Source organism: Dictyostelium purpureum (genome assembly GCF_000190715.1).
Source record: "Dictyostelium purpureum unplaced genomic scaffold DICPUscaffold_357, whole genome shotgun sequence".
Taxonomy (NCBI): domain Eukaryota; phylum Evosea; class Eumycetozoa; order Dictyosteliales; family Dictyosteliaceae; genus Dictyostelium; species Dictyostelium purpureum.
In genome coordinates, this window is record NW_003519693.1 from 17,504 (window position 1) to 33,952 (window position 16,449).

A 16,449-nucleotide genomic window follows, 5' to 3' on the forward strand; every position below is an offset into this window, starting at 1 on the left:
TGTTTAAAATGGAAGATCAACAACAGCAACAACCTTCAATTAAAAAAAAGATAGTCGATTTTTTAACCAATTTTTTAAAGAAAAGACCATCACCAGATGATTTAAGAAGAGATAATATTTTAGTTGCACCAGATAATGTATCACCAGCAATTCAGGCTCCACGATATGATTTAGAAAATCATCTATCCCCAAATGCAAGAAAAAATACAGTGGTTATAAATGAACCTCAATCAACAAGTAATAATAAAGAGCATTCAAGAAATCATTCAAGAGGCCATTCAAAGAGTCATTCTAGAGGCCACTCTAGGGGCGATTCAAGAGGTGGAAGTATGAAGGATGGTTCAACATCGTCAAGAAAAGAAACTCTAAAAAATGCATGGGACTATCTTAGAAATTTAGATTTTACATTCTCAAAATCAAAATATGGTAATACTGTTGTTCATCGTTTAAAGCATCCACAGTTTGGTTTAAGTCCAGAGGAATTACAAACCCTATATCCTCTACAGCCACAAGGTATACCACTTGTATTATCAAAAGCATTCGAGTATTTATTAAAGCATTTAGATTCAGAAGGTCTTTTTAGAGTACCCGGTAGTAATAAAGAAGTTAGTTTATTAAAATTTAGAATTGAAGATGGTGAAGTAGATTTCAGTGATGTCTTAATTCCATATAATATTTGTGGTTTGATTTCCACATTTTTTAAAGAATTACCAGAGCCATTAATTCCATACGATTATTATAACGAAGCAATCGAAATACCAAGTAAGTAGCATAATATTAACCATATTCTATTTTAATTTTAATTTTAATTAACCCATAAACTAAATTATTATAGAATTAGGAACAAAAGATAAATATATTGTAGGATTAAGAACATTGGTATTATCATTACCTCCAGCAAACCTTTGTTTATTAAAAAAATTATTAGAATTTTTATTACAAGTAGATAAAAAGAGTGAAGTTAATAAAATGACTATTGCAAATCTTAGTATTATTTTTGGAGCAACATTACTAAAAGATCCAGATACACTATATTCAGTCGATCCTATGAAATCATTTAATAATATTCAAGCACAATCAACAGTCATCAAATATTTATTGGAATGCTTTAATGAAGTATTTAGGGATGATAGTGTTGCCAAGGCTTATAGAAAATCAATTGTACCAAGAGAACCAATTGACACTACCACAATCGATTATTTAGATCCAGCAAGCTCGGAGGGCTCACCAAGAGTTTCTATTCAACACACCCTAACTTCAACCTCGCCATTAAAACCACGTCCACCTTCTCGTCCATTACAAAAGAGAGGAACTATTTTATTAAGCCCAAGAGTATCTGGTGGTAATAATCAAGTTTATGCCATTTCAACTTTAACTCGTCCGATGTCAAGACAATTGTTTGATCCAGAAATTTCTCCATCACCATTACCATCACCTTCACAACAACAACCACCTCAAAGACAATTACCACAACCAAAAGGCTCAACCTTACCTTATGGTAAAACTGCACCACCAAAACCTCCTTTTAGAAAACCACAAGCAAACCCACAATATTCAACCTTTCCAGCTCCAAGAAATCCAAATACGATTCCATTAGCTCCAATTCCTCCAAAACCAGCAAACTCCAGCTACCAAGCCTTTAGAAAACCTACAGCACAACCACAAATACCTCCACGCAAACCAACTTCACCTTCACCACCAATATCAAATTTAAATAATAATAATAAAACTAATATAAATCCAATTATAACCCCAACTCCAAATGCAACTTTAAATTCAAATTCGAACTTTAAATCAAAACCACCTCCACCTAAAAGAACTTTTACAAACTATACAGTTGTAGAGGTTGAAGAGTCATATGGAACAAGTCCACCACCTTCATCTATTCCAAATAAACTATCTGTAAAACCAAGTCCAATGACAACACCAACACCCACAACATCCACAACACCAATACCACCAACAATCGGATTTTTAAATAACAGTAAATCACAACCAAATCTTGGTAATTTATTAAGCCAATCTGGTGGTTTTGATAGGCCACCAAATAAACCACCTCCACAACCAGTTGAATTAGCCAGCAAAGCCAAACCAACTCCATCAGTTAAAAAAGGTGTCACATTTTCTGATCAAGCAACAGTTTCAAATTCACCACCAAAATCATCAATTTCACAACCAGCTAAATCAATCTCACCATTATTACAATCAACAACGAATAGTAGTATTGTTAATAAACCACCATCAAAATCTGCACCACCACCAGTTAGAACCATATCTTCCCCAAATATAGTTGTTAATAAATTTGTTCCTACTTTAAAAAGTACCACAGTTATCCCAAACCCTAATACCAGTACAGCAGCTATTGCTAATCAAACTAAAGATGATTGCTCTATATCACCCACCAATGCTGGTAGTTCATCTGCCCCCAATACACCAAAATCGAGATCTGCATTAAACCTATCGACACCAAAAGACTCAACTATTAAACCATCAAAATTACCAAATAGTGATATTTCGATCAGTAGCAATAGCGGATTTGGCTCATTACCATCAACACCTCCTCCATCATCACCCAAAGTTTCATCACCATCAGTACTCACAGTTAGCCAAAAAATCGCTTTAAATGAAAAACTACTTGCAAATAATAATAATAGCAATAATACCAAGCCCTTCTTTTCACCAGAAACTAAAAAATAGTTTCAAATAGTATACCAATATTTTTTATAATCCAATCAAACATTAAATAATAAATAATATAAAATTAAAACTTTATTTTATTTAAAAATATATATTTATTTTTAAAAAAAAAAAAAAAAAAAAAAAAAAGGCTTTCGATTAAAATATATTAATAATAATATAGTATTTTATATATTTTTAATTTTATTTTATAATTAAATATTATTTAAATATTTAATTTTACCGCGCTTAATTTTATTTTTAAAAAAAAATATGTTTGATTATTTTTCTTTTTCTTTTTTTTTAATTATTATTAAAAAAAATTATATTATAAAACTCCTATTATGATTTTATAATGTTAAACCATTGACAATTTGTTTACATAATGAACTATAACACCAGGCATCACCATACAGTCTCTTAAATTTGATTCCATACATATCCATACCGCTTACTCTGCAAATTTCGATTTCAAAATTGATTGTTTCATTATTTAAAGTGCCAATATGTTTACAATCAAATACATAACAATTCTTCCTGAAAACTATATTATTTGAATTTAAATTTTCTTCTATTAAAGAGAATAGTTCCAATGGTGTTTTTCTTGTTGTGGTTCCACTGGTAAATGGACCTCTCATAGTTCTAATTTTTGGGTTCTTGTTTTTATTTCTAGTTATTACTTTAACTATATCTTCTAAGCTGAATCTTCTTTTTGATATTGGAGCGTTTGCAGATGCATTGTCAACAATCGATTGTTGACCACCATTAATTGTTGGGGAATTATTAACTGAAACACTGATATCACTATGAGAGTTACTATTGTTGTGATTTTGATTTATATGTAAATTTGATTGTTTTTTCTTAAAAATATTATGAAATAAACTTGTTTTAAAATTTGGTGTAGTTGGAGGACTTCTTTGACCACTGACTGATAATGGTGAAAGTGGTGGAGTAGTTGAGGCTGATGGAGTTGGTGAAGTTAATTGTGGTGATGTATATTGTGGTGATATTGAATGAGGTGAAGATGGTGTGCTGTTTATTTTTTTTTCATCTAAACAAATTGCGGAGCTAAATTGTGATGGTTTATTTGGTGATAAATATTTATCATTATTGGTTTGAATTATATTATTATTGCTATTGTGAGAAGTAAGTTTTGTTGGTAAGGTTAAATTTGGTGAGCTTTGGAATAGCGATGGTTTATTGGCACCATTCATATATGGTGATTCTGAACATGGTTGTCTTGGTGATTTTGTACCTTCGTGTTGTTGTAATAATGCTTGTTGTTGTTCTTTTTCTAAACGATCTGAAATTTTTTTATTATACTCTTGATCAGGTTCCATTGAAAAACCTTTATTTACCCATATATGACTTTTAATTTCATCCAATGTAGCTCTTTCAGATGGTTCTGCGACAATCATTCTATTTATTAATTCTTTAACGTCATCACTTAAAATTACATGGGATGGGTATTTAAACTCACCTCTTAACAAACGATCCATACCTTCTACTTGTACACCGTCAGTTAAAGTCCATGGTAATTGGCCAGTAACCATTGCATATAGTATTACACCCATGCTCCAAATATCAACCTCTGTTCCATTATATCTTTTCTCTAATAAAATTTCTGGTGGTGCATAAACTGGTGAACCACAAAAAGTAGATAATAAATTACCGGGTCTTACAATATTACTATAACCAAAATCTAAATAAATTAAAATTAATATAAAGAAAAAATTTTAAAATTATTTTTTAAAATATAAATATAATATTTACCGCTAATTTTAACGTTTCCTTCATCATCAACTAATAAATTTTCTAACTTTAAGTCTCTATGACAAACCATATTTGAGTGACAATATATTAAACCACATAACATTTGTCTAAAAAACTTTCTTCCCTCTTTTTCACTTAGACGACCTCTTGCTACAATATAATCAAACAATTCACCACCAGAAACAAGTTCTAAAATTAAACATATTTTACCAGCTTCGTCGTCATAAATTGCATCATGTAGTTGAATTATGTTATCATGCTTTAAACGTTTTAAAATAGATATTTCTCTTTCAATTTCTTTTCTTTCTTTAATTCTTTTTGGTTTTGTAATTTTGATTGCATATTGTTTACCTGTATGAATATGAGTACCGATTTTTACTTTACTTGAAGTTCCTGATCCAATTGTTTTACCTAATATATAATTTCCTATTTTTTGTCCTTTTTTATGTAAGTTTCTATTTGAATTTCTCATTGATGGTGATGGTGAATTTGATGAACATGATGTCGAATTTGATGAGCAGGATGTCGAACATGAGGCTGAGGGTATTTCTTGAATAGTTTCTAAATGGATATCATTATATGATGATGAAACAGCAGTTGCCATTTTTTTTCTATATATTTTCTTTTTTATTATATATACAAATTTTTTAAATAAATAATATTCTTTTCTACAATTTAAAATAAAAATATTTTATTATTAATACTTTAGTTTTAGAAATGACAAAAAAAATAAAAAAGATATTTTTTAAAATTATAATAGTACAACAAATAATAAATAATATTATTTTAAAATAATAATGATGTTTTTTATAATTTTTTTTTTTAAATTTATATTGTTTATTTAAACAATAAAAATATAAAATGGATAAACTGGAAATTTAAAAAATTTTAAAATAATTATATAATATAATTATATACTATTATGGGGGTTAAATTAATAAATGATATGCTATTAAAAAAAAACCATATATGATTTTTTAAATGTGTTAAAAATAGTTTTATATAAATAAAGAGTTGTAGTGTACTATCTTTTTTTTGTGTTATTAAATGAGTAGGGTGTGGTGTGATATGATAAATTATAGTATATAAACGTTTTTTTATATAAACATAAGTTTTTTTTTATGGGTGTGATTGATTATAATTGTAGTAATAGTTATTTTTAAATTAAATGTGGATTTGAAATTTTAAAATAATAAAATATAAAAAAAGAAATAATTAAATACTGATGAGAAAAATAATAATTTATTAAAAAAAATAAAAAATAAAAAAAAAAAGTAAAGATTTAGATTTTTTATATCTATATACAATAAAAAGAAATAATTGTATGGAAAAAGGGACGTTTTACAAAGTCTAGTAAAGTTTCTATTTTTTTTTTTGTAGAATGATTGTTTTTTTTAACACAATCGTCAACACGAACACTATTTTTTGATTTATTTATTATGTGATTTATCAATTATCTTTATTTTATTTTATTTAGTGTATGTGTGTTTATTTGTTACTGATGAAAACAATAATTATATGGTGGCATAAAATGATTTAATATTTTATTTTATATTTATTTTTTTGTTGCTATTAAATCATTTATTTGAATAAAATAAGAAATTATAAAACCCTAAATAATAAATTGTTTTATTTTAAAAACAACACAAAATAAAATAAAATAAAACTAAACAAAACAAAAAAAATGTATGCACATACGAAAAAAACTCAAAAGTATAGGATATATAATAAGGATTATGGGTATGCTGTATATTTTTAATAATTATTATATAAAATAAAAAATAAATGAATCTATTAATATTTAATATTAAAAAAATTATTAATTATATTAATAAGAGGTGAGTTTTTAATATGATGGTTATAATAAAATTAAATTTTAAACTATAGGATTTATTTATTTATTTTATAATTATTATTATATGATTATGATTATACAGTGATGATATATTTTATTAATATATTATTTAAAAAATTATGTATTTTTAAAAAGACAATTTAATTTTTAAATGAAAATATATCATATCATAGAATGAAAGGAAATGAAATATTTATATAAAAATATTTAAAATTAAATTAAATTTAAATTTAAATATAAATTAAAAAAAATTATAATCAAAATTAAATTGCTGTATGTATTTTTTAATAATTTAATTTTGATGAAACCCACACCTCAACAATTAAAGTTAAAATAAATTATACAACAAGTAGTAGATCATAAATATTGAAACATATTATCTTATAATTATTATTTCTTTAAGAAAAAAAAAAAAAAAATTTGAATAAAAAAATAAGGAAAAAAAATGTTTTTAATAACCAAATATATTTATTTATTAACAACAACACAAATGTGATTTAATATTGTTAAGGTATACATTAAAAAATAAATATTTTTTAAAAGTATTCATATTTAAATATATATTTATATGATTATATTAAAATATGATCCTAAATCAATTTTTTTTTTGTTATAAACTATTTATTTTGGTGTTGGTAAGAAAATGTGAGTGATAAAAAGAGGAAAAAATTGTGTGTAGTGTGTGATGGGAGGGTGATGGAGTGTTAATACATACATAGAGTAAATTTTTGTTTAAAAAAAAATTTTAAAAAATAATAATGTGGTGAGAAATACTATATGGGAGTTAGAATTAATCACTCTATCTCTACTAAATAAATAAATAAATATTATATATAAATATTTTTATTCCGCCTTTTAAGTACCCCCCAAAAAAAAAAAAAAAAAAAAAAAAAAAAAAAAAAAAAAAAAAAAAAATTGGTTTTTAATGCGGTAAATAATTTCATTTAAAAAATAATTGTCTATTTTATATCCCTTAAATACTAAAACTAATATATGCATAATATAAAATAAAATTAATGTATTTTATTTGGTTTTTTATTAAAAAATAATTTTATTAATTATTTTTTTTAATAATAATAGCCTGAAAAAAAAAAAAAAAAAAAAATTATTATATTATTTATTTATTATTATAATTGTATACAATATGAAATAACTATTATTTCATATTTATATTAACAATAAAAGAAATTATTATATAATAATAACAAACAACACACTCTCTGTGGAAAGTAAAAAAAAAAAAAATAAAAAAATAAATAAATAAAAAAATTTAATAAAATATAATTATGTTTAACAAACAAACACCCAACTATTTTGATAATATGAGAAATTGTTTTTCAATCTTTTTTTTATTATCATTATTTTTTTTCCTATCTGTATGTAAAATTAAAGGAATTAAACAACGAATATCTTTTTTTTATTATTATTATTTTTATCATTAAGACAAAAATTAAGTGTTGGGTAATTGTGTGGATTGAAAGGGGTAATATTAGTTTTTTTGTGTGAGTGAGAGAATACTGTGTGATCACTTTAAATGTGGTCGGTGGGGTAGTGTGTGTTGTTGTTTTTTGTTGCGGTAATTGTTTAGATAAAAATGACAATTTTAATAGGTAAAATTTCGCTCCATCGATATAGAACTTTATGGTATATACCGTAAAAATTTTAACACACAGTTGTTTTTTTTTGTTGTTGTTTGTTTTTTTAATATTGTTAATATAAATAAATTTTTGGGGGTGAACAAAAGATTGAAAATTGATTTTGTGTATAAACAAAACTATTAAAAAAACAAAAGTAACAATAAAAAAAACAAATATTAAAAAAAAACATCAAACAAATTATATTAAATGATACTAATTTTAATAAATAAAAAAAAAAATAGGGATATGTGTTATTTGGGAGTGTGTGTTAATTGGGTGAAAATAGAATTTTTTTTTTTTTTTTAAATAAATAATTATAAAAAAAAGAATCAAGATATATGAGCAGATTATGTTTTTTTCATAAATAGAATTTTTTGTTATAATATTACATCATATTATGATTTGCAAACTGGGTAAACAAATTATTAAATAAATAAATAAAAAAATAAATAAAACTATTCAAATAATAATATCCAATAAAAGATTTTAATAAAAATAATTATATATGATATTGAAGATTTGGATAGGAAAAAAAAAATAATGTGTGGGTGTTCAGGTGAAGTATTATCTTTGGTATGTGAGATAGTGTTTTTTTTAATGATACAAGACAATTGAAGATAATATTTATAGTTTAAAATATAAGATTAATATTTATTGGAAACAAATATAAAAAAAAATGATTAAAGATTGCTTTTGTGTTTGATTATTTTATTTATTTTTTTTTTTATTGATTGATTTTAATTTTCTTTTATTTTTGTGTGAAATTTAGTGTGACAATTATATTTATAAAAATAAGTAAAATTAATTTAAAATATAAATTTAAATCCATACCTTTAAAAACAAATATTTTTTATTATTTATTTTAAATGAATTTTATATTTTTCAAATAATAAGGTATTTAAATAAAAATACAAAGAGAATCGAGAAATGGGAAAAATATAAAAATATTATTTGTATAAAAAAAAAAAAAAAAAAAAAGGATTAAAATATAAAAAATAATTTAAATTATTATTATTAACAAAAATTAATAATAACAAGAGTATAATTAATTAACAAAAACAACAATATAGAACAGTAACAATAACTATATATAGTGTCTAAAAATAATCTAGATAAAATAGGATGTAACTCCAATTAACAATTGACTATTAACTATGTCTCTTGATTAGATTTAGAAAGGTTATAACAACAAAATTATATTTTTATTAAATACAATTATTATTTATTGTTGAATATATTTACATCTACGCACCTATAAATCTGTGTGATTTTCCTACTTTAAATTTTTTTAATTTAAATGAACAATTGAATAAATAAAAAAAATAAAAAAAATAAATTAAGAAAAAAAAAAAAAAAAAAAGTTTCTTTTTGGGTGTCTTTCAAAAATATTCTATATTTATACATATAATTATTGATGCATTCCTATTTAAACAATGAAAGGTATTGTTTAGAATTATTTTTTATATTATTTATTTTTTTCTTTTTTTATTTTTTTTTTTCTTTTCATTTTTTTGTTTTTTAATTGAAAAAACACAACAACATAGGAATGTGTTTTTGAAATAATTAATATTTTAATTAATAATTAATATTTATTTTGTGTGTATTAGGGTCGTTAAAAATTAAACAATATTGAAAGAAAACCAACAACTTTTATTACCACACCCAAAGATAACTTTTTTTATTATATAATATTTTACTAATGAATGGGTGAATATTTTATTTATAGTTCATAAAAAATATGGGTGAGAGTAAGTGTGAACTTTTTATATGTGTTTTTTTATAATGTGTGCGTATGCGTGTGTATGTGTGTTAAGTGCGGTGTTTTTTAATAGATATTCTGCTGTGCTTTTGAGTGCATGTAAATTAAACACACTCAACCACACACACCCACTTTAAATTAATTTTTTTACTATTTATTTTTATATATTAATTTATATATATCTATTTATTAATGCATTTATTTTGTTGCAAGTTATATATATAAAATACGAAATATGATATTCAATTTCTTACTATTAGTTTATGTAACATCATACTAGACACCATCTTCAATCCCATTTTAAAATATTTAACTATTTTCCATTTTTTTAATTTACTGTATTCCATATTGAGATATAACATCATTTATAAGTAAACCTAACTCACTTACACCATTTAGAACAACCCATTTTAAAATTTTAATTATATTTATATAGAAATATTAATTTTTATTTTTATGATAATCTTTTAATTTTTTTAATTTATTAATTAAATTATGGTTTCATATAATGGGTTGTGTGGAAAACGGGTATTTTTATGTGATGGGAATTGTAAAAAAGTGTGATAATAAAAAAAAATAAAAAATAAATAAATAAATTAACAAACAAATAAAAAGATTATAATAAGAAAATGAATTGGAGGAAAAATAATTTTTTTTTCTTTATTTACTTTACTTTATATCTTTTTTTATTACTTTTTTTTTTTTCTACTTTTTTTTTATTTTTTTTTTTATTTAAATAGTCAAATTTACATTTGAATTGATGATGATTTATTGTCACTATTGGATATGGTATAATTATATATCATTGAAATTATATCTGTAATTGTAATGATACCTATTGGTTTACCACTTTCTACTAAATGAACTCTATGGATTCTATGATTTAAAAATATGTTGAATAACTCGGCGAGTGTGGTGGTTTTTTCACAAGTTACAGGTGGCTTTTCTTTTATATACATGTTCAATGGCAATGCTAATCTATCTAAATTTTCTGAAGCATACTAAAATTGTTATTTTAAAAATAGAAAAAGTGTTAGAATCATATAATTTTTAATTAATATATATTAAAAATATATTAATTAAATATTTTTATGATTTTGTTTTTAAAAACTAATCTATATGCCTATGAGTTTACATACTTTGATATCGTGAATTGAAATATTACCAACAATTGTGTTTTTATCATCTACTACTGGCATACCATATATTTTATATTTTTGAATATCTTGAAGAGCCTTGAATACTGGTTCGCATTGATTAATAGAGTGAACTTTGGAAAAACTATGTAAATTATAGCTACGGTCCAATGAAAGGACATCCTTGTTTTTAAGTTCCCCAAATTCCTGTGAATTATCTTTAAACCATTTTAAGATATCCAATTGACTAATCATTTCTATTTGTTTGTTTTCATTTAAAATAAATGCTCTATGAACACCAGAATCGAAATATTTCAATAGCTGAAGGATTGATGACTTTTTATCTAAAGTGTGGAATGGGAACAAGTCCATTTCTTTTATTGAGCTTGAAACATATTCACCTGTTGGTGGGAATGGTAATTTATAAAGTATATAGCTTAAAAAGTGTTTTAAATCTATGATACCAATAAATTTACCTTCTTTTTTATCAAATACTGGTGCTGATAATTGATTGATAATAGTCTGAAAAAATTTAAATAATTTAACAAAATAAAAAAAAAAAATAAAAAAAAAAACATTTTTTTATTAATATTGATATTGATATAAAAATAAAAATAAATTAAAAACACTTACAGAAAAACCCTCTTCGATTGATATATCTGTATCTAAAATTTTAACTTTTTGTAAAACTATTGTCGAATTTGAAATTGGTTGCTGAAGAAATTGTAGTGGATTTTTCATACTGGTTACTATTTTTTCAAGATTATCACTCATACCCTTTTTATGTATTGGGCTATGATTATTTAATTTATGTTGAGTTGTTGACATTTTATATTGTATATATTATTTATATATATAAATAATTGTTTTATTATTTTACTATTATTATATTGATTTATAAAAAAAAAAAAAAAAAAAAAAAAAGAAAATTAGTTTTATAAAAAATTATAAATAATTTAATTTTATTAAAATTAAATTTATTAAACAACAAAACAAAATCTTTTACCTATTATAATAAAAAAAAATTATATAAAAAAAAATTTTAAAATAAAATTCTAAAACAGGAAAGTTTTTAAAAAAACTAATTTTCCCAAAATAGAAAAATCTTTAAATTTTTTTTTTAGTTTTTATTTATAATAATATATATATATTTTTGTTTTTATTTCAATTCAATTTAGATTTAACCAATATACTTTAAAATATTTTATTTTATATGTTTTTAAAAATGAAAAAACAATGTTTATAAAAATTAATATATAAAAAAAAACATTTTTTTTTTTTCTTTAATTTATGATTTTAGAGTATCATTACAGTGATTCATATTTATTCTATTTAAAATAATTATAAAAAATCATTCCTATGATTTTATTTATTTAAAATTGAGAAAGTGGGTGGGTTAAAAATATATAATTTTTTTAAAAAATATTTAATTTATTTTTTGTTTTTTTTTTTTTAATTAAAAATAAATATTTCATTTATTTTTTTTAAAATTTTAATTTTTTTATCAAATAATAACACACATAGGTTTAAATAAAATATGAGTATAAAAATAAAAATATTTATAAAATTTTTAATAATATTATTTAATATATATATTTGTTCATCATTTAGTATTTATAATGAATATATAATAGAAAATTATATAATGCTAAATGAATCAGAAAACTACAACTATATATTCCCAAAACCTAAAAGTAGTTATTTTGTTGGTACGAACAGCGAAAATTTACAAATACCAGGAACAGAAGTTAGAGCATCAATAGTGATAGATGGTTTAACAGTTTTAGATTTTAAAGATAAGGAATGGAGAAAAGCAGATAAAGATCTATCAAAGAATTTTTATAAAATGTTATTAGAAAAAATCCCAATGACCTATAAGAAAAGTGAAATATCATTAGATTTTCATGAAATAATAACAAAAAAGACAGTATCAATTTACAAAACACCAACACTATCAAGATTTGAATACGAAGCTACCTATAACAATACAGTTCCTTTTGGTTATAATGAAAACTATGAAATCTATGCAAGCTTCGATGACATCAAGATATTTTGTAGCTCAGTATTTGGTTTAATGCATGCATTAAAAAGTTTATTTCAGGCAGGTTATGTTGTTGTTTATTATGATCAATCAGGAAGCCACACACCTGATGGAAAACCAGGGGAATATAAGAAACTTCATTTAAAGAATTTGCCTTTCAACATAAATGATAGACCAAGATTAAACTTTAGATCACTTTTAATAGACAGTGGCAGATACTATTTAGAACCAGAGTATATTAAATCAATTATATTTACAATGTCCCTCTTAAAAATGAATGCTTTACACTGGCACATTACAGATGATCAATCCTTCCCAATCGAAATTAAAGAATATCCAAGACTACAAGAAAAAGGCGCTAATCATCTAGGATATATACACAATAATATCAAATATAAAAAGAATAAAAATAACTATTATAAAGAATCAGATGTAAAAGATATAGTTCAATTTGCTAAATCAGTTGGTATTAGAGTATGTATTTATAATGTAATACTATAATCTATAAAATTAAAAATACTAAAGACAATATTTTTTAATTATTTTATATTTTCATAGGTGATTCCAGAAATAGATATTCCAGCTCATACATTATCATGGGGGAAAGGATATAACAACTTAACAACGCAATGCCCTAAATTTTTAGAAAAAAAGTACAATGAAATCAATGGAAAATATACATACTCATTACCATTAGATGTTTCAAATGAATTTGTATATACAGTTATTGGGGCAATATTCGACGAATTGAACGATCTATTCCCCGATCCATATATTCATATTGGTGGTGACGAAGTTCAAAAAGAGTGCTGGGATGAAGATATGGAACAAAAGAAAAGAATGGTTCAAGATCATAATATTTTAGACACATCTCAATATTTAATTTTCTTTTTCAATCGTTTAAAACCAATTATCGAATCAAAGTTACCAAAAAAAAGAATTATATTCTGGGAGGATGTAATGGATAATATAGGTGATGACGAAATTAACTCCCTCAAAACTATTAATAATAAAGATAAAATAAGTAAAAGTTTTCAAAATATTTTAAATCACAATAATATCTTTCAAGTTTGGAGAGGACCAAATCAATTCAATACTTTGAAAACAACCAAAACCCCATTCATCTATAGTTTTGGCAACTACCTTGACCCATCTTATCAATCATGCAATAAATTTACAAATTGTTTATTTGATCAAGAGAATGAAATTAGCACATATCAAAAATCAAAATTATTAATAGGTATGGAGGCCTGTGCTTGGGAGATGGTTCCAAATGGTGATGTTTATTCAGTCGAAAAAGATGGATCAAAACAAGAGCGTTCATTTAATCAACGTCTATGGCCTCGACTTTTAGCAATCTCTGAAAAAATGTGGTCTGAAGGTAAACCATATTTAGATTTAATTTCAGAAAAAGAAAAAGAAATAATTGTACAAAACACAATAAAAAGAGGTAAGAAAATGTTAAAACTATTAGATAAAACAATTAAGAATCACAATTTAGTTGATTCTGATAAAATAATAGGTGACTTATATTAATTTAATAAAGATAAAATATAAAAATAAAATAAAAAATAATAAAAAAAAGTTATTTATTACAACCTGTTTATATTTTTTTAATTAATTATTTGTTTTTTATTTATAATTTTTTTAGTGTTTTTTTTTTTTTAGTTTTTTTTTTAATATTGTTTTATTTTTTAAAATTCTTTTTTTTTTTTATCTGTAATATATATAAAGTTTAAAAAAAAAAAAAAAAATTTAAACCTATTATTGTTATTATTAAATATTGTTATTAAACATTTTAATTATTATTACTTATTTTTATTATTGTTTATTATATTTATTGCCATTATTATTATTATTATTATTATTATTATTATTATTATTATTATTATTATTATTATTATTATTATTATTATTATTATTATTAATTAAATATTTTTGATGTTAAAATTTTGAACCAACTTTAAATGCTACGCATGTTGTATGATCCATTTTACCTGGGAACTCTCTATAATCATTTGGTTGTTTTTTATTTGGATACTAAATAAAATAAAATAAAAAAATGAAAGAGTTAGATAACTAGTCAAATTTTTAAAATTTTTAATTATAAATACTTACAGATTGCATAAATTCTCTTGCATTATGTGTAACACTTGAACAATGATCGATTATTTTTTTAGCTATATCAGATGGATTAATGACTTTATCAGATGCATCTGGGGAAGCTTGGAAAATCATTTCTTCTAATAACTTTTTCATGAAACAAGTTTTTTCTCTTAAGAGGTCTTCTTGATTTAATTCTTCCCAACCTTTAACGTCTTTGATGTTTAATTCATCAGGTGTTTTACCCAACATTATTGGATCTAAATTATCATGGACACCATCGGAAACAACAAGTGCAATATCGTTCTCTTCACAAAAAGTGAAATATAATTTCAAGTTACGAAGATCAGGCCAACCTTGACCAACATATGGACCGAGTCTTCCACCTGGATCTCTGGTATCACTAAGATTACATCTATTGCCATTGGTTACATCAATTGCCTGTTTCATTTTATGGGAGATGAGAAAAGCTTTGCAATCACCTACACTAGCGCAGAGGAAACCCCATTTTGGTTGATCTTCAGAGGCTTGTTCAAACTCGAGTACTAAACCACCTAATAAAGTTGTTGTGCCAGCTTCCCAAATATCTGGTTTACCTTCCACGATTTTATTATGAGCTTCACAAAATGCTCTTAACAAAAAGTGACCAGCGTCTTGAAGTGAGTTGATGTCGTTCTGTCTTTCATTAAAATATTGGGCAAATGCAGCGATTGCGTCTTTTGCTGCCATTGCAGGTCTCTTTCCCCAATTGCATCCATCTGCAATCGCTAAAACGGCTCTATTTTTATGAACTTGAACAAATAATTTATCGGCTATTGGATCCCCATCTTTTTCACCATGTGGCAGCATGGGATATGTTGAAATTGAACGTGTTGAAAGGTATGTTTCATCATAGTCATCGTCTACTTGAATGGATTGTGCTGAACTCTTTAAATTGGTGACGTTAATTTGTGGTAATTCGTCATATTGAAGAACAACTATTGGTTGATATTTGCTATCATCATTATTATATTTATTGGTTGAACTACTTGCTGTAGTTGTCATTATATCTGACATTATTATTATGGTTTTTTTTTTTTTTTTTTATGACACAAGTTTTTTTTTTTAGATTGAAGGTTGAAAAAAAAAAAGATTTTTTATTTTTTTATTTTTTTTTAAAAAAAAAAAAAAAAATTATTAAAAAATTTTATTAAAATGAGACAAGAAAAAAAAAAAAAAAGATTTAAAATTTATATCTTTAGTTTTTTGAAAAAAAAAAAAAAAAAAAAAGGAATGAGATGTGTGGTGAATGAATAGTGATTAAGTTCTATTTAATTTTTTTTTTTTTTATACAATACAATTCTAATGTGTGAGTGATTTAATAATGTAAGATCTGTTTTTTAAATTTACTTTTTAATATTACAACATAAAAAAAAAAAATCATACAAAAAAAAAAACGAAAATTATAAATAATGAAAATATATATACTA

At 23.3% G+C, this 16,449-nt stretch overlaps 5 protein-coding genes across 5 annotated transcripts; 2 read left to right on the forward strand and 3 right to left on the reverse strand.

Annotated features, from left to right (window-relative positions):
- Window positions 1–8: 8 nt before the first annotated feature.
- DICPUDRAFT_89900 (uncharacterized protein) lies at window positions 9–2,697 on the forward strand (the record flags this gene model as incomplete). The annotated part of the gene is made up of 3 exons (XM_003292581.1): window positions 9–762; window positions 836–1,853; window positions 1,914–2,697. The coding sequence occupies 3 exons, from the start codon at window positions 9–11 to the stop codon at window positions 2,695–2,697; spliced, it is 2,556 nt and encodes an 851-aa protein (XP_003292629.1).
- A 329-nt stretch (window positions 2,698–3,026) lies between these two features.
- DICPUDRAFT_157371 (uncharacterized protein) lies at window positions 3,027–5,053 on the reverse strand (the record flags this gene model as incomplete). Its single annotated transcript, XM_003292586.1, has 2 exons — window positions 3,027–4,378; window positions 4,450–5,053. The coding sequence occupies 2 exons, from the start codon at window positions 5,051–5,053 to the stop codon at window positions 3,027–3,029; spliced, it is 1,956 nt and encodes a 651-aa protein (XP_003292634.1).
- A 5,393-nt stretch (window positions 5,054–10,446) lies between these two features.
- Window positions 10,447–11,664, reverse strand: DICPUDRAFT_157372 (uncharacterized protein; the record flags this gene model as incomplete). Its single annotated transcript, XM_003292587.1, has 3 exons — window positions 10,447–10,701; window positions 10,840–11,358; window positions 11,470–11,664. The coding sequence occupies 3 exons, from the start codon at window positions 11,662–11,664 to the stop codon at window positions 10,447–10,449; spliced, it is 969 nt and encodes a 322-aa protein (XP_003292635.1).
- Window positions 11,665–12,481: 817 nt separating this feature from the next.
- Window positions 12,482–14,413, forward strand: DICPUDRAFT_83242 (uncharacterized protein; the record flags this gene model as incomplete). The annotated part of the gene is made up of 2 exons (XM_003292582.1): window positions 12,482–13,351; window positions 13,436–14,413. 2 exons carry the CDS (start codon window positions 12,482–12,484, stop codon window positions 14,411–14,413), a joined length of 1,848 nt encoding a protein of 615 aa, XP_003292630.1.
- Window positions 14,414–14,821: 408 nt separating this feature from the next.
- On the reverse strand, window positions 14,822–16,036 carry DICPUDRAFT_157374 (uncharacterized protein; the record flags this gene model as incomplete). The annotated part of the gene is made up of 2 exons (XM_003292588.1): window positions 14,822–14,917; window positions 14,996–16,036. The coding sequence occupies 2 exons, from the start codon at window positions 16,034–16,036 to the stop codon at window positions 14,822–14,824; spliced, it is 1,137 nt and encodes a 378-aa protein (XP_003292636.1).
- Window positions 16,037–16,449: the final 413 nt, after the last annotated feature.